This window comes from Solanum verrucosum, unplaced genomic scaffold (genome assembly GCF_900185275.1).
Source record: "Solanum verrucosum unplaced genomic scaffold, falcon-dt-bn FXZP01000009.1, whole genome shotgun sequence".
Lineage (NCBI taxonomy): Eukaryota > Viridiplantae > Streptophyta > Magnoliopsida > Solanales > Solanaceae > Solanum > Solanum verrucosum.
This window is the reverse complement of record NW_026020231.1, coordinates 3,880,788-3,906,321: the sequence shown is the minus strand read 5'-3', so window position 1 is coordinate 3,906,321 and position 25,534 is coordinate 3,880,788. Positions and strand designations below refer to the sequence as shown.

The 25,534-nt window shown below is 34.4% G+C and overlaps 4 protein-coding genes across 4 annotated transcripts; 2 read left to right on the top strand and 2 right to left on the bottom strand.

Annotated features, from left to right (window-relative positions):
• The first annotated feature begins 1,316 nt into the window (after nt 1-1,316).
• LOC125832488 (probable LRR receptor-like serine/threonine-protein kinase At3g47570) lies at nt 1,317-2,447 on the top strand. Its single transcript, XM_049511641.1, has 2 exons — nt 1,317-1,851; nt 1,975-2,447. Exons 1-2 carry the CDS (start codon nt 1,419-1,421, stop codon nt 2,076-2,078), a joined length of 537 nt encoding a protein of 178 aa, XP_049367598.1. The 5' UTR covers nt 1,317-1,418; the 3' UTR covers nt 2,079-2,447.
• A 492-nt stretch (nt 2,448-2,939) lies between these two features.
• Nucleotides 2,940-5,006, bottom strand: LOC125832483 (uncharacterized). The gene has a single exon (XM_049511636.1). It carries the CDS (start codon nt 4,970-4,972, stop codon nt 3,212-3,214), a length of 1,761 nt encoding a protein of 586 aa, XP_049367593.1. The 5' UTR covers nt 4,973-5,006; the 3' UTR covers nt 2,940-3,211.
• A 9,963-nt stretch (nt 5,007-14,969) lies between these two features.
• Nucleotides 14,970-17,541, top strand: LOC125832484 (transcription factor ICE1-like). The gene is made up of 4 exons (XM_049511637.1): nt 14,970-16,209; nt 16,599-16,835; nt 16,922-17,092; nt 17,177-17,541. The coding sequence occupies exons 1-4, from the start codon at nt 15,043-15,045 to the stop codon at nt 17,261-17,263; spliced, it is 1,662 nt and encodes a 553-aa protein (XP_049367594.1). The 5' UTR covers nt 14,970-15,042; the 3' UTR covers nt 17,264-17,541.
• Nucleotides 17,542-19,034: 1,493 nt separating this feature from the next.
• LOC125832481 (auxin response factor 2A) lies at nt 19,035-25,144 on the bottom strand. The gene is made up of 15 exons (XM_049511633.1): nt 24,679-25,144; nt 24,480-24,595; nt 24,121-24,216; nt 23,919-23,975; nt 23,612-23,767; nt 23,442-23,526; nt 22,577-22,667; nt 22,336-22,500; nt 21,749-21,868; nt 21,457-21,532; nt 21,202-21,373; nt 20,151-21,097; nt 19,884-20,074; nt 19,539-19,735; nt 19,035-19,402 (listed from the first exon to the last, which is right to left on the bottom strand). The coding sequence occupies exons 1-14, from the start codon at nt 24,776-24,778 to the stop codon at nt 19,558-19,560; spliced, it is 2,550 nt and encodes an 849-aa protein (XP_049367590.1). The 5' UTR covers nt 24,779-25,144; the 3' UTR covers nt 19,035-19,402; nt 19,539-19,557.
• Between the last annotated feature and the right edge of the window lie 390 nt (nt 25,145-25,534).

Below are 25,534 nucleotides of genomic sequence, written 5' to 3'. Positions count from 1 at the left end.
TTTGAAGGGCTAGGGCAGGCTGGCCCTTCATTTGGTAGGGCCTGAAAATGTTCAACCCAACTCAACCCTAGAAGGGCCGAGGGCTGGGGCAGGCTAGCCCTTCTTTTTTTTTTTTATTTTTTTTTATTTTTTTTCTTTCAAACTTGTAATTCTATAACATCAAGAAAATGAGAAGATTTTCAATTCAAATATGGCAAATAATGGTGTTGTTTCAATAACACTAGCAAAAATTTAGTGTAATTAGCATGTATCTCGCATACCAGATATGTGAGTGAGATAAGAGAGTGACAAGCAAGATGGGAGGGAGGCAAGGGCGTGAGATTTGTATATGTATCCTAGATACATGCGAATCTACTTTGATAGAGTGTATCTAGAACAAATTAACCTAATTTTGAATCCATATATTCCGAGATGCAAGTATCTGGGTACGAAGATTCATAATATTACAACATAGCGTGTATTCAAATTATTAGATCATATACTAGTGAGATTATTGTAAATTACTCTTGAATAAAAAGTTTTGGCCCATGGGCCGATCCCAGCCCAGCCCCGATCAAGCCTCAAGGGCCAAGGGCTTATATGGGCCGGGCTTATAAGCCCTAGTTTTAAATGGGCGTGAAAAATTCTATCCCAACCCTACCCCAATAACGGGTAGGGTTGGGCCAGCCCCGTGGGCTAAGCCCATTTTGACGGCTCTAGATTGGTGATATAACAAACCTTGCAGGTTTTGACGTTTCTTACAACAATTTCTCAGGCATGATTCCAAGCACCATAGGGAAATGTTTGGCCTTGGAATTACTTTACATGCAACACAATTCATTTGAAGGGTCCATCCCGTACTTAGCTGACTTACAAAACCTACGGGAGCTAGACCTTTCAAGAAACAACTTATCAGGAGAAATTCCCCCTTGGACTCTGAATCTTTCCTCCCTACTGTACCTGAATCTTTCAGACAACAATTTAGAGGGTGAGGTTCCCGTCCAAGGAGTATTCTCAAATTCAACCGCATTACAAGTTGCGGGGAATCCCAAGCTTTGTGGTGGAATCCAAGAGTTTGATTTACCACCTTGCCCGAATAAAGAAAACCATAGAACAAAGAGGAAGCGTCTTGCACCCGTTCTGACTGCAATTATCAGTATTGTTTTATTTGCTGCAATAGCATGTTTTCTGCTTTCTATGTTTTTTATTAAAAGATCCAGAAAAAGAAGAGATGCAACATCCACATCTCGGCATCTCACCTTCCCCATGATTACACATATAAGGAGCTTCATGATGCAACTAATGGTTTTTCTTCAGATAGGTTGTTAGGATCAGGCAGTTTCGGCACTGTGTACAAAGGAATTGTTCACTCATCAAATGAAAATCCAGTTGCAGTCAAGGTACTCAACCTCCAAAGACACGGTGCATTTAAAAGCTTCATGGCTGAATGCCACACCTTGAGAAATACCCGGCATAGAAACCTGGTGAAAGTCATAACTGCATGCTCCAGCATTGACTTCAAAGGAAATGACTTTAAGGCCATAATGTATCAGTTCATGGAAAATGGAAGCTTGGAGGAGTGGTTACGTCAAGAATCAGAAGGACAAATACAATGCAATAGCTTAAACATTCTTCAGAGATTAAATATTGCAATAGACGTGGCTTCTGCATTATATTATCTTCATCATCAATGTGAAATCCCTGTGGTTCACTGTGATCTCAAACCAAGTAATATTCTTCTCGACGACAACATGATAGCACATGTAAGTGATTTTGGATTGGCCAGGCTCATCCCTAGTTTTTCTGGGGAAGGCAACCTTAACCAATTCAGCTCACTCGGAATACAAGGAACTATTGGATACGCCCCACCAGGTAAATATCCTTTCTCGTTTTTTTTATTATCCTCTACTTAAATCTGACAAATACTTCAAAACTTGGGTTAGTTTCAAATGCACGTTTTACAGAGTGAGTGGCTAATATGGATGAATACTGCAGAGTATGGCACGGGTGCTGAGGAGATTTGTGTAGTTATGGGATCCTATTGCTGGAGATTTTCACTGGAAAAAGGCCCACAGACAAACTATTCGAAGACAATGTGAATCTGCACCTTTTCATCAGACTGGCATTACCAGATCAAATAATGGATATTGTTGATGGATCCGCTCTCTGTGGAGAAATGACATTAGAGGATGCTAACAAGAATATAAGTAGTGAACAGATCAAGTGCTTGGTTTCTATTTTCCAACTTGGGCTAGCATGTTCAGCAGAAACACCACAGGAGAGAATTAACATGGAGCAAGTTTAGAGGGAATTGATAATAATCAGAGACAGGTTTCTGAAGTAACAGGAACACACTGCTAAGCAGTCCCTACAGACCGCTCACAGAAAAGCTTGATTGAGTTGATAGTTACGAATTGTCTTATGTATGGCCAATCTCAGATATCAACTTATACTGTATTTTACACATATGGCAGTAATATCTTTTTTCTCCCAGATGATAAAATACATCACAATGCCCAAGCTCATCCCATTTTATTATGCCTTCAATCAGCAACTGCTATTCCACATTACTTGCTCATAAAGACATGATATTACGCCGTATAGATTTGATGGTTAACACAGCAGTTAAGAAAGCTATCATTACGAATTCAAAGACCTCTTAAATCATATGGTATCACAAAAGAGGAGCTCTGAATTTGGGCATCATCCAAAACAGTTACGTCATAACTATTATTTTATTCGTTTATAGCATGGAACCAAAGCTCAATCGTTGAACATATAGGTCAAATATGAAGAAATTATTCATCACCATCTAGGCCAAATTTTTCAGATCAAGTTTTTGAGATAGTATGTGAACAATCCTTGTAAAAATAGAGATAGAAGCAGTAAAGTAAACCTCACATGTCCTCACAAGATCTCAGCAAGTAAATATGTATTGTTTCCAGATGTAGCCCAAAAACAAAAACAAAAAAGAGGGGATGCATACATTCTGACAAAACTACAACCAAAATTGGCATCATACAATCCCTCCAAACCAGTAAGTTTTTCCCACCTCCTCTGCTCACAACTAATAGAAGTCCCCAAAAAATAACTACAAAGAGGCTCACAATTACTGTAGATTTCTCTGATCACTAAAATCCCAAAACCAGAGAAATAAGATAAAAGAGAAGAAACAGTGCTAACCAGCAAAGAAGCTATTCTTAGAAGCCATAACATTGTGATGTAATCCTCATCATCGATCATTTGCAGCAACATTTGGCCAATCAAGAAACTTATAACCTTGAAGAGACGGTGGCAAGTAAGCTTGGGATGAGTTTGGATTGTCAGGAGGATAAATATAGTCCCTCCCATAATTAAGATCCTTCATTAGCTTAGTTGGTGCATTCCTAAGATGAAGGGGCACTCCTTCATTTTGTCCAACGGATTCCCTTACCACTTTTTGAGCTGCCCCTATTGCTCTATAGACAGCAATAGACTTCGGAGCCAAGGCCAAATAAGCAACACACTGAGCAAGGATAACATTGCACTCAGGCATGCCAATAAAATGGCAAGCTTGGTAGCAAGCAACAGCTTGGCCAAGAGCCGATGGATCAGCTAACCCCACATCTTCACTAGCAAACCTGACCAGCCTTCGTGCTATGTAAAGAGGCTCTTCACCCCCTTCCAACATTCTCGCCAGCCAATAAATGGAAGCGTTAGCATCACTTCCTCTCATAGATTTGTGAAGCGCACTGATAAGATTATAGTGTTCATCCCCTGCTCTGTCATAAGCCAAATGCTTACATTGCATTGCTTCTTTGACATCATCCAGACTGACAACTGCAGACAAAGGAGACTCATCAGCATTTCCTTGTTTGTCCCCTAACTCCTCGTTTGATCCTCTAGCCATTCCCGTACGTGCAGCAGCAGTGGTAGCTGAAATTTCCAAGGCGTTTAATGCTACCCTTGCATCTCCATCACAGTTTGTTGAAAGAAACTCTATACATTCATCATTTACTGCAATTTTCATACTCTCTCCCATACAACAGGACAGCCCCTTATCAGAATCAGCCGCAGCCCGCCTGAGTAGCGTAGCAATATGGTGGGGCTTTAAAGGATTGAGAGTCAAAACTCTGCACCTGGACAATAAAGGCGTAATCAAATGAAATGATGGGTTTTCAGTGGTAGCTCCCATGAAAATGACACTGCCATCTTCAATCACCGGCAAAAAGGAATCTTGCTGAGCCTTGTTGAACCTATGAACCTCATCAATGAACAGAATGGTCCTCTTGTTGCTCTTCTTTTTCATTCTTCTCGCTTCGTCAACAGCTTCTCTAACATCCTTAACCCCCGAAGTAACAGCCGACAAAGAAACAAACCGGTAGGTATTTCCACCAGCTTCAGAAGCAGAGCAAGTGTTAACTATAGCTCTAGCAATGGAGGTTTTGCCGGTACCCGGTGGTCCCCATAAAAGTATTGAAGGAAGACGACCGCAATCAATGGCTGATCGAAGAAGTGATTTAGGTGCCAAAAGGTGATCTTGCCCAACAACATCGTCAAGGGTTCGAGGTCGCATTCGTTCGGACAAGGGTTCATGAGGGGGTCGTTTCTTTCTTTGTTCAGATTCTACTACTTTAGGACGCTTAGTTAGACGGAGTAAAGGAGGTTCCACGTCTATTTTTTCCTCTTCTTCTTCATGGGTTGTCACTCCTTTAGTAGGAACAATAGGTTTAAGCACTGATACAGAAGTGTGTGTGAGGGGTTTGGATTGAAATTGAAAAAATCGATCGATTTTGGGTTGGAATGGATGGTGATCGTGGGCGGCGGTAGTGGGAGACCCAGAGGTGGAAGAAGAAACTGGATTGAAATTGCAAGAATCTTGAGAACCCTTATGGTTATGGCCGTGACTGAGAATCCACTCGGTGGCTTTGACGATATCGCCGCCGGTCGCCGTCAGAGCTTCGACGGCGATGTCTTCTGAAAAGCCCATGCTTACAAGCTGCTGCTCAGCCATGGTGTGTTTTTCTGTTTCCCGCTTCCTCGCTCCGTTTGGCAATTGGCGGTATTTGGTTGATGGAAAACGTACTAATTATTGACAAGCAAAATAATTAACTACTGTATTCAAAAGATATTTATCTTTTGTGTTTATTTTATTTTTGTTATTAAATATTATTTATCATGTAACACATTTATTAAAGTATTGAATTTAATAAAATAAAAAAATAATATAGTAATATTACTCTCTATTATTTATTACTATTTGAGTGTGTCAAGTGACAACTATTATCAGACCAGCCTTAGAAAAACTATTAATGTCAAAAATAGCATAATAAGAAGAGAAAAACAATTACCTTTACTAATTTGAAGAAAGTTAATATTCCTTTAAATGAAAAAAAAAAAAATACATATTATTATAATTGGAAATTTAATATAATTTACCTCCTCATGAATAAGGTATTATCTATGTAAGATTAATATATGCATAACAACACATCAATAATGGTGCAGTCAAGATTTTCAATAAGAGTATTTAAAATTTAAAGCACACTCATAAGCGAAGGAGGTTCGACATCTACGATATATATATCTATAAAATTATCTTTAACCATGTATAACTAGGATATTGACCACAAGGTGGCTCCACCCCTCACACTAATATGGATTATGGTGCAGTGTAAGACTGATTCAAATAGATAATTTTTACTTGAACGTATTCGAAAAGATAATTTTTTTAAAGACTATATTTGCACAACTTTTAAAAATAGAGTCGATAAAATCTTAACGGTGACTTTAGAAAGAGACATTTGCGTAAATTAGCCAGCAAGGAAAAGGGAATTAGGCCTTTATTATCTTGCTGTTTGGGTGAAAGGGCCAAGTATAATACACTTGGATAACTTGGGCTGGAGCCCAGATAACAGAGTTTGTTAGTCGAGTTTGATACTATTGGGCCTTTTGCACAAATAAGATCATTTTGATGTTGTTGATCAAATTTTGGAAAAATAGTTGTGGTGCTACTTATACATAACACACCCAAGGACGGAGCCAGCCTACTGTCAGTGGTTCATTCGAATCCTCTTCGACGGAAAATATATTATTTATAAATGGTTAAAATTATTTTTTATATATATATAATAGATGTCGAACCAAATTAGTTTGTGTGTTTATTTCTTCAGATTTTGAAGCCCCAAAAATCCTAGCTCCGCTACTGAACACACCCAAAAAGATTGGTTAACTACACTTTCACAATTTATGTAGGGTGTGATCATAATTTTAGGACAATCTTCGTTGTATCTCTCTTATTAAATTGCTTACAAGTATTGTCGGATTGACAAATTTTATCTTAATCATTAGGTTATGTTAGGAGAGAGGATATAATTTTGACATAATCTTCATTTGGTATATTTTGTTAAATTATTCACAAGTCATATCAAACTGACAAATCTTGTCTTGTACACAAATTATTTTGGCCGGGGGATAACTTTGATACAATCTTCATTTTACATGTCTTGTTATTTTGGTAACAATTTCTTGTGTTGTTCAGTTTTTTATAACACTATTATCAGATTAATTTTAAATAATCTTCAATTTTAGTAATGTTATTAAAATTTTCACAAGTCTAAATTGAATATAGAAAACTTGCATGTGTTGTTAACTAACACTTAAATCTATTGTCCTGAATTTTGAGGCTTTATTTCATTATACACTTCTGATACAAAAATAATAATCTACAATTTGTAAGTATTTTTTAAGAGAATATAATAAAATGATCAGGAGAGTAACTATTTAAGTTAGTTACCATCATGAAAAATGCCTAAACTTCAAAAACATAAAATTAAAAAAATCAGAGTAGTAAACAAAGAACTTGAAGAAGTCAACGATGTGTATTATCATTAATAATATATATATTATGTATATTTTAATTATATTGATATATTAATTGATCCAACGATCTTTATTATTTTTTTAAATGTATATAATGTCCCAATTCACGAGGAAAAGGAAGAAATTGTAAAAGGTGATGTTGCCCTTTCATGAAACATGGACAAACTTAGCATCTGAATTGTAGCTCTTATTTATTGTTCCTCAAATGTCATTCTCACACAACCCCACTACAATTTGTTTTAAGCTCTTTTGTTACTATCATTATTTATTGTATGTCACTAAATCTTCAAAAAATAAAATGTTTCAAACATATATATATATATATATACAATTTGTTTTAAGCTCTTTTGTTACTATCATTATTTATTGTATGTCACTAAATCTTCAAAAAATAAAATGTTTCAAACATATATATATATATATATATATATATATATATATATATATATATATATATATTTACTACAACTATATATGTTTATGCATATAATCAGTGGCAGAGTTAAAAATTTTGTCAAAAATATTCATGCTTTAGAACAAGTAAGAAAATAAACCTCGATGGTCAAATTATCAAAATGGAACTACAACTTCTGTTCTTTTTTACTTTAGAGAAAAGTATTGAAAACAATCCTAAACTTGGCACAAATTATTAGTTTCATCCATGAACTATTGACACCCTTAAAAACACCCCTCTAATTGACTAACTAAACTAAAATACACCCCCAATCTGTCATATAATATAACAAGTGATCAAACTCTTGCAGGAGTATGGACTATTAATAAAAAGCCAAGAGAAGTGTTGAAAACACCTTTAAATTTGGCGAGAATTTATGGGTGTATTTCACTCATGTTACAAGATCGTGAGGTGTATTTAAGTTCAGTTAGTCAAGTAAAGGAATGTTTTTACGGCTATCAATAATTCAAAATGAAACTAATAATTCACCAAGTTTAGGGATGTTTTCAATACTTCTCTTTTTCTTTCTTTTTCAACTTAAAAAATGGAACTGAAAAAAAAAAATGCCCAAGTTTGGGCTCTAACCCAAGCCTCCCAGGTGTATTTGATAGCTTTAACCACCGGGCTATCTTTATTTACTATGTCTAAAGTATTTAACAATTAGTAGTATATATCTAACAATGTCGATATTTAACATATATGCTTGCAATAATTTTCCGACAAAGGTTATTCATCTAACCACTCTTAACTAGGGATAACTCCGCCCATGAATATAACAATATTATTAATACATGTAAAGACATATGTTACATTCCAATATGAAAAGGAAGCCTCTTTGTCATTGTCAATAAACTCTCTAATCATGGGACGGATGTAAACAATTTATCATACAAATTTAATAACTTGAGTCCTAATTCTATGTACGGATTGAGAAATTTAATGAATGTGTATGTATTATTGTTAAATATTATCATAGAAAACATATAATATCACAATTTACAATGAAATGTTATCATATAAAGAATGCCTGTTATAGAAATTTCTATCCGGATGTAATTTTTTACAATACTAATCTCTATATTATTAAATCCTTCGCGAAGCAAATAACAAAATTAGCAATAAAATATACTCTTATCGTTCACTTCTATTTGTTCAATATTCAAAAAATAAAAGTTTACTTTTACTTGTCAATTCTAATATATCAAAAAAAAAAAAAAAAATTTACACTCAACATTAATTATTTATTTTCCTAGATCATTTCCAAGATCTAAAATTATACATTAAATAATATGTGTATTGTATTTACATATTCATATTAATCGTTATTTCTTACGAAATATGTAAAATCTAAAATGAACAAGTAAAATTGAACAAAACATCAGAGAACAAAAGTGTGGAGGTTGAGCTACTATAGGCTGACAATGAAAAAGGATGAGCATTGCTGGATATAAATGGGCCCATCTTTTTATTGGGGGCCCATTAGAATTTAAAGTCTATAATTGGGAATTGGGTGCGGTAACAATTTAAGTACTCACGGGTTTCTTGGCTCTGCACTCTTTAATTATTTTCCCCAACGCCTACTCTATTTTTGACTAACCCAAAGTTTATTTTATTTTTTCTAAATTTGCAATAATAAATAAAAAATCAACGTGGAGGAAATGTAGTAAAGTCCTTTTTGAATTTGAGAAAAGATGATGAAGAAAAATATTAATAGTTACAGATTGTTGGTAATCAAAAACTTTCATTTAGTGAGAATTTAATTTTGCCATCTGGTTATTTCCTTTCCTTTCCTTTTTTCCTTCCATTTTACGATATTACAAAAATAATGAGGGAAATATAGGACGAGGAGGAAGTATTTTCTCTTTTCTTTTTATATTTTTCTAAAAAATAAATAGTGGTGAAATATAAAATATAATAATAAAAAAAAACTAAGAGAGAATTGGATAACTTCAAAAAAGTTGAGGTAATTCAAAGAGAATTGAAACAAGTATAACAAATAAATGTTATGGTGGAGTGGTAAATACTCCTAGTCAAATATATCGAGTTTGAATCCCCTAGTATGAAGACATTTTATAAGGAATGAGATTTTCCAGCACGAATTGAAATTCAATTGACATCAATGCAAATACTGAATATCAAGTGACAAAAAAAGATAATAAAAGTAGGTTTGCATGGAGAAACAAATTTAGAATTTGAAACTAATGAATTTTTAATAATCAAATTCCCATACATAAGATCAACTTAGCTTAAACAAGATTCTTCACTATTACTAAACCAACTGTTGTCTTGTTACTTAGTTCCCTTAAGATATTTTTTATACATGTCAAATAGATTTTTTAATATAATTATTAATATTAAATCCACACAAAAGTTATGGAATTTTCGATAATTTAGATCCGTCCCTACTTGCATGGATAAAAGGCAATTTGTATAGTAAAAAAAGGCATCGATTGGATTGTTATGATTTCGAAACGTGAGTTTAAAAGTGTTTGCACAATCCAATTATAACATGAAATTCCCATAAAACTTCAAATCGAGGGACCAACAAGTCACACCACATTTCAATGTTATGTCAAACCTCTATTTGTTAATTATTTGGTGAAAATATATCAATAATCATATACATATAGAAAATATTTAAGTTTTTTTATACTAAAAATAGATTATTATTTTTACTTGTCGCTTTAACAAATTAAGAGATAATTTTTTTAAAAAAAAGTTATCCTCCTTGTGAAATATTTATTCTCAATCTTATTAAAGTATTAGGTAGTCAATTAAATTTCAAAGCATAGTAATTAATTTGAGTAGCTTAATAAAATAAATTATTTATTAATATATTTTAAAGGAGAGTGCAAACTGCACTATGAACAAGTAAAAAGAAATTGATGGAATATTAATATTGCAATTTTTTTTAAAAACATTATATTAGTATGGATTAAGCTATTGTCGCAACATAGCAATTGAACTTTATTTTCACTAGATATTAGTTAATAATCATATATAGAGATTTTATAAATAATTTGTTTATGCTTTTTTTCCCCTTCAAATCTATTTTGAAATATTTTACATACTTTACTTGAGCTGAGAGTTTATCAAAAATAATTTTTCAACCTTGACAAAATAAGGGTGTGTGGGGGGGTAAAAAAATGAAAATTTGAAATTTAATATATATATTTTTTAAAAATAAACTTAATTTTTTTTGGAGTGGGGGAAGGGGGGGGAGTTGCGGGTAGGGGGTGAAAAAATAAAAAAATTAAATTGGAAATATTTTTTAAAAAGAAACTTTAAAATTATTTTTTGGGAGGTAGGGGGTCGAGGGTGGGGTGGGATGAAAAATAAGGTTTTGAAAATATTTTTTAAAAACAGACTTTAATTTTTTAATTTTTTTTGGGGGGGGGGGTCGAGGGTAGAGGTGGGGTCGGGTGAAAATAAAAATTTGAAATTGAAAATATTTTTTAAAAATAAACTTAATTTTTTTTTTTTTGGAGGGGGGGTGTAGGAGGTGAAGCGGGGGGGGGGGGAGTAAAAAAAAAATTGTAATTTGAAGTTGGAGGAGAGTTTTGGAAAATGTTTTCCTTGAGTTTTTAAGGGAAGTCATTTTCTTTAAATTTGAGGAAAATGAATTGATTTGAAAAACATTTTCCAAAATATTTTACCCAACCAAACATGAGAAAATTGAAAAATATTTTTCTTCATACCAAACACCCTAAGATTAAAATTTACATACACTCACCGACCTAGCTCTCTTATCACCACTTATAAGATTAATTAATACCACATATGTTTTTTTTAAAGTAATTTAATTGTATAAATATTTTTGCATTGTCTGGTCATTGCTCATAGTATTTTATGCAGACGTATATTTCATATTACCAAGATATGCACAACAATTTTCAGAGTTAATGTTCTAAAATATTGAATTTAAATGAAAGCATAATATATTCAGGAAAAGATATACTGATATACATAAGGAGACTGCTATAATATTGCAGACATATAATAAATGCTCAAAAAAATATTGTTTTTTCTTATTAAAATGGGTGAAAATCAATTTTAATTTCTGATTTTACTTTTTAAAAAATTAAGTACCTCCCTCAACATTTAACAATCGACATTTTCATACTTTAATCTCAACTTTTAGTTATTGATAGGTAACTTTAAATAGTTGATTAGTAAAATGAAACTTCACTAATATTCTTAATTAATTAATAGGTCTCAGCTAGGTGAGCATAGCCTTTTATAATTTATTTTTAAAAAAAAAATTGCAAAGCTTTTTTAAGTGTTATTTTTAAATATCTTATATGTAAAAATTATAAAAATAAATTCATAAAAGTTAATAAAATTATATGTTTGTCATAATCTACATGCTAGTGATAATGTTAATAGATATTTTGTGATTCGTTTTTATCTGTTCAAGTTTGGTAGATGCAATTATTTGATGAATGTATTGGTGAGAGTTGGTAGATTTTTAACGAAGTAATCGAAGTACATACAAGTTAAATCAAACAAGTTACAAAAAGCTAGGAAATAACATTTTGTTCATAAATATAAACAAATAAATAAATAAATAGAAAAATGCATTCAAAATGGAAGAGGTTTTGAAGGAATAAACAAGTTTGGGAAGAAGAATTAAGAAATGATTGTGGTGTAGTGATGAATAATTTTTTATTTATTATTAGATGACTTAGAATTGAGATATAAAAATGAATCATATTTGTTAGGATGTATTTCAATTTTCAAATATAAATCAATATGTTTAATATAAATTTTTAATTTAATTAAAATTCAATAAGAAGTTAAAAAATAGGTTATAAGTAATTTTTAAAATGAATTTAAAACTTTAATGGCTAATTTAAATAAAATAAAAACTATTCTTAAAAGAGTGAATTTATGAGCAAACAAATTTTATTCATTAACAATATGTAAGCCCATCCCCATTTACTTTTGTATCAATTTACAAGAAAAGGCGTGTTAAAATTGAGAAAATAGGTGAGCATAATCCTTTATAATTTATTTTTTAAAACATAACTAGCAAAGTTTTTTTTTATGTTCTATTTTTAGATATTTATATGTAGAAATTAAAAATTCTTGTAAAATATAAAATTAAAAATATTTTATAAAACTTTATTAAAATTATTTGTCAGTTACAATCCTATCTACTAGTAATAATGTCAATAGATAATTTTGTTATTTTTTTTTTGTCTGGTAAAGTTTGGTAAATATACTTATTCGATATTTATATTAGTGAAAGTTAATAGATATTTGATGAAGTATTGGAATTTGGGAGTACTCATGAGTTGAATAAAGCAAGTTACAAAAAAAACTAGAATATAACATTTTATTCATAAATAAATAAATAAGGAAGAAAAAGAAAGAAATAGAAAGAGACATTCAAAATGGAAGAGGTTTTTGAAGGAATAAAGAGAAAATGGCCAAATGATCCCCCAATCTATTACCGGATTTTTAACTACATATTTATACTTTTATGGGGGTCCTATTACCCCTTGAGCTATTTTAAAGTGTAATTATTTCCTCCCTAAAATGTCATTTTCAGGCATGTGTCTTGTGGTGAAATACATGCACTCGACACGCGTATTTCACCATTTAATAATTTATTTATTTTTTTCAAGTTCTCCTCCTTCCTCTTCCTTTCTTCCCCAATCATTTTTTCAACTCTAACTATTCTAAACACCATTTTTTTACCTCAATAAATTTCAATATCTCTAACAATTTATAAAAACGAAAATTCAAGTCACCTTTTCTCTTTCCCATTCTTTATTCTTTCTCCCTCTAAAATTTTCATGATTAGTTTATAATTTGAGTTTTTTATTTTGATTCTTCATGGTTTTAGGAGAACATGTAGGATCCTTCTTTAAAAATGTAGAAGAAATTGTTTTGTTTTAGTTTCTTTTAATAAGTTTGAAGATATTTTTTTAATATACAATTACTTCACGTTGATTTTGTTACTCTTGAGTCCATGAGTTTGAAAAAAAAAACTATTCATGTTCTAAATAAGTCTATTGAAAAAATATTTATTCGTAAAATGCATTAGTTGTTGATAATTTTTATACCAAACATTCATTGAAAAAGCTTAACAATGATAATGGTGAAAAAGGTATAGTTGCATAGATAAATATAAGAAGAAAGAAAGAGAAAGAAAAAAGAAAATTAGAAAAAAACGAAAATTTTAAAAAATTAGGCAACTCACTCTCTCAAAGAGAGTGACATACACCCTCCATACCAACTCAACACTTAGGGGGTTATTTATTCCATTTTAAAATAGTTCAGATGGCTAATAGAATTCCCGCAAAAAATAGGTGTGTAGTTGGAAATCCGATAATAGGTTGGGTGGTCATTTGGTCATTTTCTCAAGGAATAAACAAGTATTAAAAGTAGAATGTAGAAATGATTGGTAATCACAAATATTTTTTTATTTATAATTAAATAATTTAAGTTTGAGATACAAATATAAAATCAAATTTGTTAAGACATAATTTTTTAATTAAATATAAATTGAAATGCTTAATATAAATTCGAGTTAATCAAGATATTCAATAAGAATATTGAATATAGGGATACGCGTCTGAAAAATACCCTAACTTTGGCCGAAATTGTTGTTACGATACCAAACTTTAATGAGGACCTATTATCCCCAGACTATTTAATATCGTATTTTAAACATATATATTTGCCCACGTGGACATAAAAAATAATGCATAATTATAAATAGTAATGTGTCCACGTGGACACATATATACCTTTAAAATATACTATTAAATAGTTCAGGGGATAAAAAAAATACACTATTAAATAATTCAGGGGGTAATAGGTCCTTCATAAAGTTTGGTATCGTAACAACAATTTCGGCCAAAGTTGAGATATTTTTCAGACCCTTATCCCTTGAATATACTAATAAATTAATAAATATATATTTTTTCATTTTTAACTATAGATTCTCAAGTCTAAAATATGAATTCCTTTTTGTTAAGGAATATATTACACTATGTATAAACTCATGAACTTAATATTAAGTGATTTTAATACAAATATCAACAAAACACCTCGTATGAACACGTGAATTTCAATACAAATATCAATAATACACTTTGTATGAACACACGAATTTCAAAGTTAAGTAATTTCAATTACAAATATCAATAAAATACCTCGTGTAATCTTCCATTTTAAAAAAATGGAAAATAAGTAGTCACGAAACAAATACCAGACATCGCGTAAAGACAAAATAAAAGAAGTAGGTAGACTGGTTTGTTTGTCTTAAAAACAAAATAAGAAAGTATCTTGAATAGAAGAAGCCAAACTTCTGTCAACTTTAATAATGACTTTGTTTTGCTTAATTACAAAATAAAGCCCAGAAATTTGCCATTTTTATCTCTTCCATAGGAAGATCAAGAATCCATCCAAAAAACTAATCATTACTTACCATAATCAGTTGGCAAATATTGCTATAAATTCAGGCTTAACTGTGGATTTGCAGAAGCAGAAAGTTTAGTAGTAATAATAGTGATAGCAGAGCAGAGTTTTCTCTCTCTGTGTTAAGTTGTCTTCTCTCTCATATAAAGGGAAAAAAAAGGTATTTACCTTTCTTCTCTGCTGCTACTCTGTATATCTTTTCCCCTGTTTTTCTGCTTCTTTTGAAACCCCTTTTCTGTTTTTGTTTTTGTTTTTGTTGTTTTTTAGTAACACCCTTTTGATTATTCTTTCTGTTTAACTTGTTTTTTTCAGAAAAAATGATGCCTGGGATGAATGGTATGGGTTGGATGGATGGTAAGGAGGATGGAGGAACTGGTGCTTGGGTTAATCAGAATAATGGTAACAATGAAAATCATCAACAGAACAATGGTGGTTTTCCCAATGAAAATCATCAACAGAACAATGGTGGTTTTTCTAATTTCCAAGCTATGGTTGACGATGGAGGTGTGGAGTGGTTCATGGGTGGTGCTGCTAATAACAATCATCACATCAACAACAACAACAATGGTGGTGGTGGTGGTGGTGGCAACATGCAGAGCCACATTTCTTACTCTACGAGTTTCACTGAAGCTGAAAACAATTTGCTTCTGCAGCCTGTGGATTCTTCATCCTCTTGCTCGCCTGTTTCTGGAAGTGTTTTCAACAACCTTGACCCTTCTCAGGTAAACTTCTTCATGCCCCAAAAATCTACTATTCCTCCTTCACTCACTGGGTTATCCAACAACCCATTGGAGAGCAGCTTCAATTCGTTGGGTGCAATGAATCAAGGTGGGAATGGGATGATAAACACTGGGTTTCATCATCTGGGTTCACAAAACCAGTTGGGGACGAACAATCTGAGTTCTTATACTCAGTTTTCTTCTCCTAATCTGCTCCAGATACCTCAGGTAGCAGGTGGGTATAGTTCCATGGGGTTTGGGGACAACAATTCTGCTAACGGAAACACTTTGTTTCTGAATCGGTCTAGAACTCATAAACCTTTAGATAATTTTGCTTCGATTGGAGCACAGCCAACTCTTTTCCAGAAAAGGATTGCTAAGAACTTGGGCAACCATGGTGAAAATTTAGGGGGCTTAGGTACAGAAATCGGTCAATCTTCCAGTAATCTGAAAGGTTTTGATAAGAATAAGGAATGGAACGATAGTAAAAGGAAGTTCAGCATCAATGATGAATTTGAAGATATTAGCATGGATGGAACGTTGAATTACGACTCGGATGAGTTCATCGATATCTCTAACAAAACCGAAGATGGGATCAAAATAGGAGAAAACAGCTCAAATGCAGCCAGCACTGTCAGTGGTGCTGATCAAAAGGGGAAGAAGAAGGGACTTCCAGCTAAGAATCTGATGGCCGAGCGACGCCGCAGAAAGAAGCTTAATGACAGGCTTTACATGCTGAGATCTGTAGTCCCAAAGATTACTAAGGTATGAATTTTTTTTTACAGAAAATTCTCGTGAATTTCGATTACGAATTTAACATGTTTTAGCCATTTACAATCATCAGCATTTAGCTTCCATTTATTTAGTTTCCTTTTTGTTAAGATTAACTTGTGGTAAGAGTTTTGCATAGTTCAAAAATTAAGTACAAACTGATAGTGTAGCATTTAATTCACTCACATGGACTGTATGAGATGATTTTTAAAAGCATCTTAATTTTGGACCACATAGGGAATAGAACTATTCTTGAAAAGTACCTCCCCCTACAGTAAAGAGTTGTTATCTATTTCACTGGCTTGTTGTATGAACAATTGTTGGGACAAGTAATCACTCTTTCCCTCTTGGTGAATTAGTTGATTTGGTTTGTATGTTGGCAGATGGACAGGGCTTCTATCTTAGGAGATGCAATTAAGTACTTGAAGGAGCTTCAGCAGGACATCAATGAGCTGCATAATGAGTTGGAGTCCACACCAGCTAACTCTTCATTGAGTCCAGCAACCAGCTTCTATCCTCTGACACCAACTGCGTCAGCTCTGCCAAGTCGTATAAAGGAGGAACTTGTTCCAAGTTCGTTTCCGAGCCCCCTGTCCAGCCCTACTGGCCAACCTGCAAGGGTAATCTTGGCATCTCATTCTTTTAGAATTATTCATTATGTTATTGGTTTCGAATGATGCATTGGTTGTTCTTTTTATTCATGTAGATTGAAGTGAGGGTCAGGGAAGGAAGAGCGGTGAACATTCATATGATCTGCAGCCGCAAACCAGGGGTTTTACTCTCAACAATGAAGGCTCTGGACAGTCTTGGACTGGACATTCAACAAGCTGTTATCAGCTGCTTCAATGGGTTTGTGTTGGATGTCTTCCGAGCTGAGGTACCTTCTTTCTGTTAACTTCCATCTTGGACAGTAGGATTAAAAATGTAATAGTATTTAATTTTAGATTGTATTTAATTGCAGCAATCGAACGAAGGTCAAGACATTCATCCAGATCAGATCAAAGCTGTGTTGATGGACTCTGCTGGCTTTAATGGGGGGGTGATATAAGCTGCTCTGGTATACGAAGGAGAGGCTCTATCGAAGATTTTGGACCTCAGGGTGCTATAGCTTTTAGACCTCAGACTTCCTATACTGCTTTTTTAGTTTACTTATGTTTTCATGTAATTAGATGGTTACAGGCCATGGTGGTCCGACCCTTCCCGGGACCCCGCTCATTGCGGGAGCTTAGTGCACCGGGTTGTCGTTTCTTTTTTAGTCAGTTATATTGGTGTTTTCTTTAGGAGAAACATTGAGCTTATGAAGCTCCAAAACTGAATGCTATGATAATAGTCCTTTCAACAAGTTCCTAGTCCAGCTTGATCTTTCTTTATTTACAGTAACTGCTTTTCATTTCAGTTGAGAAAATGAGAATTCACAGATATATATATATAAATGAAATGATCACTCAATGGAATTAAACTTTTGCCTAATTAAAATCCGATTAATACAATAATATTTGCAACGATAATTATGTTAGACAAATACTTAGCGACTGTGATAAGAATCACCTTACTTGGAAAAAATAAGAAAATAATGCGGAAATGAAAATACGAAGATTAAAGATAATAAAATTCTCAAAGTTCTTTTTTTTTTTTTTTCTTTTAATTGAATTTATTGAGCTTAGGAGCTCATTTATTAATCAAAGAATATGTACAAAATGGCCCAACGAGCCCAAAATAAAGAAGGAAACTAAAATTAACGGATTAAGGCTAATCATGATACTAATAAAATCAACGGAAAAGGATCATATTTGTCCCTCTACCATGTCAACTAATCTTACCCCTCAAAAGAGGTGTAAAGAAGACAAACTATCAAATAATAATAATATTGTTCTTGTAAATAAAAAATAATAAAATTCACCGCTATATCTAGGGAAAATCTATACCAAATAACATGTATGGCAATAACTAAATACTAAAATCTAGCTAAAAGGAATGTAAAGATACTACCAAAATTCTTGCCAAAAAACTATCTAATAAAAACAAGGAAAGAAAAGTGAATCCTTGGCACCAAAATCCCTTTGTTTGAGCATGAATCCACGTCCAATTTAGCAACTTTTTGGGCTGAGAAATCCTAAAAGATATAAAATAGATAGTAATTCAAACATACATACATTACATTATTGCAAAAAAAATATTTTAAAACAAATTGAAATTAAGATTAAATTGAGTTCAATTGAAGATTCTCTTAAAAATGAATTAGGACTTGAATAAGTTGAAATTGAACCTAATTCAAATAATTTGAAGTCCAACCCTTAAAATTCTAGACGGGTTGGACAGGTTACCTATAATTGGACTCATTTTTTACGCCCCTATAGAATACTATTGCAATTGTGAAGTTCTTGTTCCAGGATGATTATGCAAGATATATTTGAGTTTGTGTTCTTTTACGTAGTATACTAACTGAATTTTGGTAGCTTGCCATTTCTGTCTTCTAACAAAACTAATCATCTAACACGAAAAGAAGACCTTGGCTTGCTACATAAAGCATCCGTGAAGAAGAACCCAAACCCAGTATGAAGAATTTACAATGTCCTGCTGCTCTACCAAATCACACTATCCTATAATTCAAATATCAAACATTAATACAACTACTTGATTAGCCCAACTTTCCAAACGCAAACAGCAATATGGTTGTGTAGAAGACAATGGGTAAGGAACCTGGCCAACAAGAATAGATAGATAGATAGGCCAATGACCAAAATTGCACAACACAAAAAGCTCTTCACTCAGAAAAAACTTTTTTTCTATCGCATTACCATAATTGCTGATACAAAATATGTTATCTGCCCAAAGCAGTTGTATACCACTTCCACAAAAATCAACAGTAAGGCAGGTACATACATAGTAGAATCGAAATCTTACTTACAGCTACAGCTAGAGAAATTGGTATGTACAAAGTGAGATTGGCAGAAGCAAGGTTAATGACCAACGCTGATAATTTACATATACTATGTATAGATAGATAAGGGGCCAGATATTGGCTCCAAAAAAGGGTTCAAAACTGCAAATACTGAAGCTGCATTTATATGAAGAGAGCATCCCCATCCAGAAGTCAAAGGGAGTTGATATTGTAGGTTATATTCAAAAATCCCCAAAAAAGTAACACCTAGGTGGATAAAAGCCATCTCCTCGCTATCTTATAAACCTGTCAAATACAAAACAACAGTAATTAAGCAAAAACACTTGGAGGCATCTCCCACCCTAATTTACAGGGAAAATGTTTTCAAAAAACTGAAGCAAAAAGGAATCACTTGCTCTTCAAGTACATCTTTTCCGAGTACCTCAATTTTGGAGGAAAACCTAAGATTCTGCTTGACCAGATTCAGAAGGAAGTTGCAGATTCTTCACTTCTTTAGCGTCTGAGCCCTCAGCGACAGAAGAAGTGTCCTCGCCTTTTGAATTAAGGGTCCCTGGATTCATACGCTGCACCTCCTCTTTTGTATAGATGAAAATCTTGCGAACCATACCACAAAATTCCCTGTTTCAAACCAGTGCAAGCCGATAAGATAATGTAATAAATACAAAAAACACAGCACTGATCTAGAAAAACTACACAAGTAAGCAGAGCGCAGGAGGAAAGAAAATAATCACTTTGATATATAAAAGCAATGATATTAAGTACTCACTGCCATGGATCATCTCCAACAAGCATCATGTCACCCTCATCATCAGTATATACAACCAGCCAACTCTTACTCCGAGCCTTGAGTTCACCATTAAAATCAAAAAGTTGATCCAGTTCAGCAATCAATTCGTCATAATTGTTGAACTTTGCAAGATCTACGGACCTTCCGAGTGCTGTACCCTGTTTATGAACCTGTAGGCAAAAATAAATCATTAGAAATTTCATTAAAGCCAACAGCTAAAGTTGTGACAAAAGATCAGATTTAAACCTTTGTGCAGCTCCTTGTAGAACTACTATGACCTTTACCATCCCTATCTCTAGCAGAAAGATGAAAGGCATGAAATTGTTTGTCATGATCATTAGCTGCAATTCCATCATCCACCTTTGATCCCTTTGATTGCTCAGACCTTTGATCAGAATCAGTGGCAAGGGATTGATGAGGGTGTATACCAATATTCATATCACTTGGTGGATCAATCAATGAACTTTTCCGCATCATAACAGGATCTGTGCAAACATTACTTGTCAGGGGAATGCCAAATAGTTTGCAGTTACCCTCTTTGGGTTTCACAGCCTCAGGTTGCTTTACTACAGTGGGTTTATGCATCATTTCTCTTGAATGAGAGGAGAGCTGCATGTAAGGCGACACTGGTTGAGGCATAATCCAGCTTCCCTGCTGATTTGCAACCCTATGACCGGGGAGGACTGAAAACTCACCATAACCACTATACCTAGCATCTCCCCGCATTTGATAGGGAGTATCACCCCCTATGCCAGGAGCTTTGGAGCCAGAATCCATCAGATTAAGAGAGAGACCAGAAGACAGAAGAGACCAAGGCTTTCCCAATAAGCTAAAATCCTTTTCCTGATCTTGTGTTTGTTGCTTCACCAAGCTAGCACCAAATGCAGCTTGGTCCGCAGAGGGACAGAACCCATGGGAGGAGTTATTTGGCACTCCAAAACCTGATAATAAATCTGTGAGAGATGACTCAGGCCTCCCTAAAGGTAGCCATTTATCTGGAAGATATCTCTTTGATGCAGAATGAATATCATTCTTTTCATCATTCACTGATGGTTGCCATATCATTGGTTTCTCAGACAAGTCTGTCTCATTACTTTCTGCAAAGCCGCCTCTAAAGGTAGATAACTCTTGACCTTGCAAGACCCTCGGAAACCCACTGGCTTGGGAATGGTCTGCTGTCACTCTTGATGAACCTTTAACAAAAAATAAGAAAGTACATGACAATTACTTAGATCGAACACAAGACTTATAAGCGGTGCAAGATACTGAATAGAAAAAATCAGGATGAGATATCCACCTTCCCTAGTAAGGACAGATGAATCAGGAGATGAGGGCAAAATACTGGATCTAGGCCTTTTTGGCCTTGCGACTGGAGGTGCATTAAGTGCAGGAGGGCTAAGAGCTGGTTCTATTTTCCAGGGTGAAACTCGGTCTGGCCTTGGAATGCTAGAATTTTCATCCCACCGGACCTAAAGAAACCAGAAATGAATGACTTTCAATGTGATATGAGGTAAAAGAAACAGTCAAACCAGGAAAATAAAGTAGAAACTACCTTCAGACATCTCCACTTAGATTCAAGCCACCTTTGGGGATCAGCATCTTCAATGCCAACTATAGTTCCAGTAAACCTATAAAACATTGTAAGTTGGTTAAATTATAGAATTGAATAGAAAATACCCTGCTACAGAAAAATTAAATCAACAGTCTAAATGATCAACAGCCAGTCACCAAATGACTGTCATTTTATCCCGTCAATTAGTCCATTACACAGATCAAGATTACAACCTGCAACTCACAATTTAAACAGTAAAAAGATGATTTCTATAAAATAAACTGCTGCCCACCTTTGCTCTGGAGCTTCTTCACCTTCAAACCTCATCTTAAACCTCATTCCAATAGAGTAATTGTTCTTCACAGATTCCATATAGTGGTCATATGGAACTATAAACTCAGTAGGGCTTGTCCTGTAACATAACAGTAAGTTAGCAAGGAAGGTTTAATCCTTTTGTCAATGTTAAACACCAACAATAATTCAAGTACCTACTTTCTCACCCTACTTTCCCCAATAAATGGACATAAAAGATACCAATCAAAAAATAAATGGTAAAAGTATGTTGAGTTATTGATATTAGGAGGCCATCAAACATACGAAGCAGCCAGGTATTCTAGTGGGCAACCGATTAAAATAAAATGGTTCCCAAATGCATAGAGGACAACCAATGAAACAACATGTACTATTAATACCAACCACTGGAGAAATACTATAAAATGTTTCCAAATGTTTAGACAACAAGCAATAAAACAACATGAGCTACTGTTCCAAGTTTCCAACCTCCGGAGAAAGACTAAATGTAACATTTAACTTATAATCAAAGATCTCTAGTTACATCCTTTCAGTCGGTGCTTTATTTAGTCATTTCAGACCAGGTACCTTGGTTTGTAATACACAGTGAACATCGTTTTTGTTTGAATGGCATGCCAAGCTGTTGCAAGTACACCAAGATGCATGCTATGACTGGATATCACCGATGATGGAGCATTTCCTTGCTGTCTCATGGCACGTCTAACTCCAACACGAAGCTCCCCATTCTCACCTCTAAAGTAGCACAACACTACTAGTCAGATTCTAAAAATGGAACAAATAAATTCAGAGAGGGTTTCACGAATCGAACCTAAGAAATATGAATGCATCCCCAGCAACAAGCCTCTTCGAACTAACAAAGACACTCCAACCACTCTGAAGAAGATGCCTCCTAGGTTGGCCTGGAGTTCAAATGCTTGGGTGAGAAACAAACCAGAGGTTTCATAGCAAGAAAAACACACCAACCCTCCAATAATGGCATACAGTGCACGGTAAATAAAGAAGCATGTTACCAGACTTCCAAAGACAATTTTGAATATGAAGAAAAGGAGAAATGAAAATCTAGCAACTTTGTGTTTACAGAAGCGCAATTTTGTTAACCGACTTCTCCCCTACCCTCCCCCAAAAGCACCGTCCGAAAGAAGGAAATGAAAAATCAATATTGGTTCCTAACATTATTTTTCTTTTGAGCTGTGACACTATGTTGTTCTTCCTTTGAGTTGTGACACTATGTTAATTATTATATAGGTAACAAACATGATATGAAACGCAAAGACAGAAGAATTTCTTAAACCACTAAAGTATTGTTCAAATGAAATTTGCATCGCTCTTCTTTCTTCAAATTTTCCTTTTGTAAAATCCTAAATAATCTACTTAATATTTTTACAAGAGCCACATCAGGTTTGTAGCAATCTTCATTTGGCCGCGTGATTACAAGAATGCAACTGGTATTATACACCAATAATGGCACTTAATAGGGAAGAATGTGCTGTGTGATGGTGCATCTCTATGTTGCACCCACCCCACTCTCCCACCCCCGCCCTCACTCCCCAAAAGGAGACCTGGCCTTTATTGCCTTCCGCTTAAGCTCTCAAAGGGCATAAATAGGCCAAACAGGGGTGGAGGGGGTAAGCTTTAAAGACAAAAGTTGATTAAGATTCTGCTGGGTATCATACCCCGGAATATATGCCTGAATCGCCACTCATTTCCATGTAAATCTTTGGCCGCCAACTCCTGTGTGGGAGGCTGCCGAGACATATCCTGTTAACGATGCAAATAAAAATCATTAGTCACTCCATGTCCCCAATACAGTAACCATGAACACATTAAGAAATATTCTTCTAACCAGTTGGGGGAGGCATTCATCAGCATGTCGTCTCAAGACGGAAAATCCACCGTGAGTGCTTGTATCAGAGGCTGTTAGAGTCTTACAAAAAGAGTGTACATGAAATCGTGGTGGAGGAGGGCGCATTGGTTCCTTCTTCACTGTATTCTCATCTTGCTACAACAGTCATTTAGGATATTAGATGATTTATTCAACTAGAAATTCAAGATTTGAATAGCTCGACCTACTTTATTCAACATGAGATCAAAAAACCAAAAATTGAAAAATGAAAGGAAAAAGTTAAAAATAAACATAATTGTAAACCTACATTTGGCTCCGGCATCAAAGTCACCTGTGCATACACCTCATCAGTATCTGGTTCAGCCTGAAAATGCAGTCAAAAGTCAACAACACAGAAACACCAGCTAAGCACTAACTGTATAGATAAGAATGTTCATAAAAGGAAAAAGGACTGTAAGCTAAAAAAAATCGGAAACACATTAACACAGCAGCATTAACAAAACCATTACCTTTAACAGGACATTCACCACACGGCATAGAATTTTAGATGGAAGATTATACGAAGGCATCTGCTGGTCAGCCACTTGATTTGTTGATGCTTCAACCTATCATTCAAACACAATCGATTTCATAAAGCTCTATTGCAAATCAGTTCCATTGACAACTAAATTACCTCAAACCCAACCCCCTCTCCCCAAAAAGGAAAGGATCGTGATTGAATTTAAGCTGTCAAGCTACAAACATCATTACGAGAAACAGAGTATCTCGGTAATGCATGTTCAACAGTGTATTTAAAAGTGAAATTGAACAAGGGATTTCCCATAAAACGAAGGTAGAAAACGAAATTAAAGTGTTCTTACAAACAAACCTGCTCGATATGTCCTTGAGGGAAATAGTACACGAGCTCACCCTCTCTAGGTACTGTCACAAGTGGACCGGCACATGAACGCCAAAGCTCCGTGTACAACGCCGTATCAGCATCAACTTTGTAGACACAAAAACTAACACAAATAAGAAAACTGACCGGAAAGTTATAAAACAAATCACTCAAATTCCGTTCTAATTACCTCTTCCGACACCGGAACTACTCCTAACAGTATCTGAAACCGGCCTAGAACCATCACTCGGCTCGCTGTAACCTTGAATCGATACCTCCGAAGCAGCCATTTCCGTACACTAATTCTCAACACAGATCTCTCATATCCACACTAATCAATTCCAAAAACAAACACAAAATAAAACTTCCTCCTCCAAAATTCACCAGAAAAAAAGCACTGAACTCCTCCTCAGCTCAAAAACATGCAAAAAAAGAGACCCTAGAAACAGCAATCAACACTCAAAATTGAAGTTCAAAGAGCTTTCTCGCTCTAGTTTCTCTCTCTTTAAACTGTATGTAAATGCGTGTGTATGTATCTATCTTCAATGGATAGAAGGAGGAGCTTCTTCATGTAAGTGATGAGAGAGAAAGAGAAAAAAGACACAAAAGCATTGAGGGAAAGAGGGAGAGCCTTTCGATAACCAAAGGGGTCAAAACGGTTGCAGAAATCATTTCAACCGCGGTTAATTTTTAACCCTAGTTGGGTAACTTGCTACAGCCCGTTTGTTTCTGTCTTTTCAACCGGGTATAGCCGGTCGTTAAGACACTGTCCAGGGGGACAATTCATAAAGGAGGTATTAACGGCGTGTACGGTTAGACGTTTGATGCTGTCGTATTCTCATTGGGTTTTCAGATTGACGCCGTCTGCTTTTTGCCGTTAGTTAGACTATTACACCTACTTACTACTTCCTCTAATTTATGTGATAGTCTTCGATTTTATACGATGTAATGAAGCAAGATATGACAAGAGAAGACACACAAACGTAGGTGCGAAAGGCAAATTTTGAGAGGAATGATGAGGGATGAAAGTTATTAGGTAGGACATG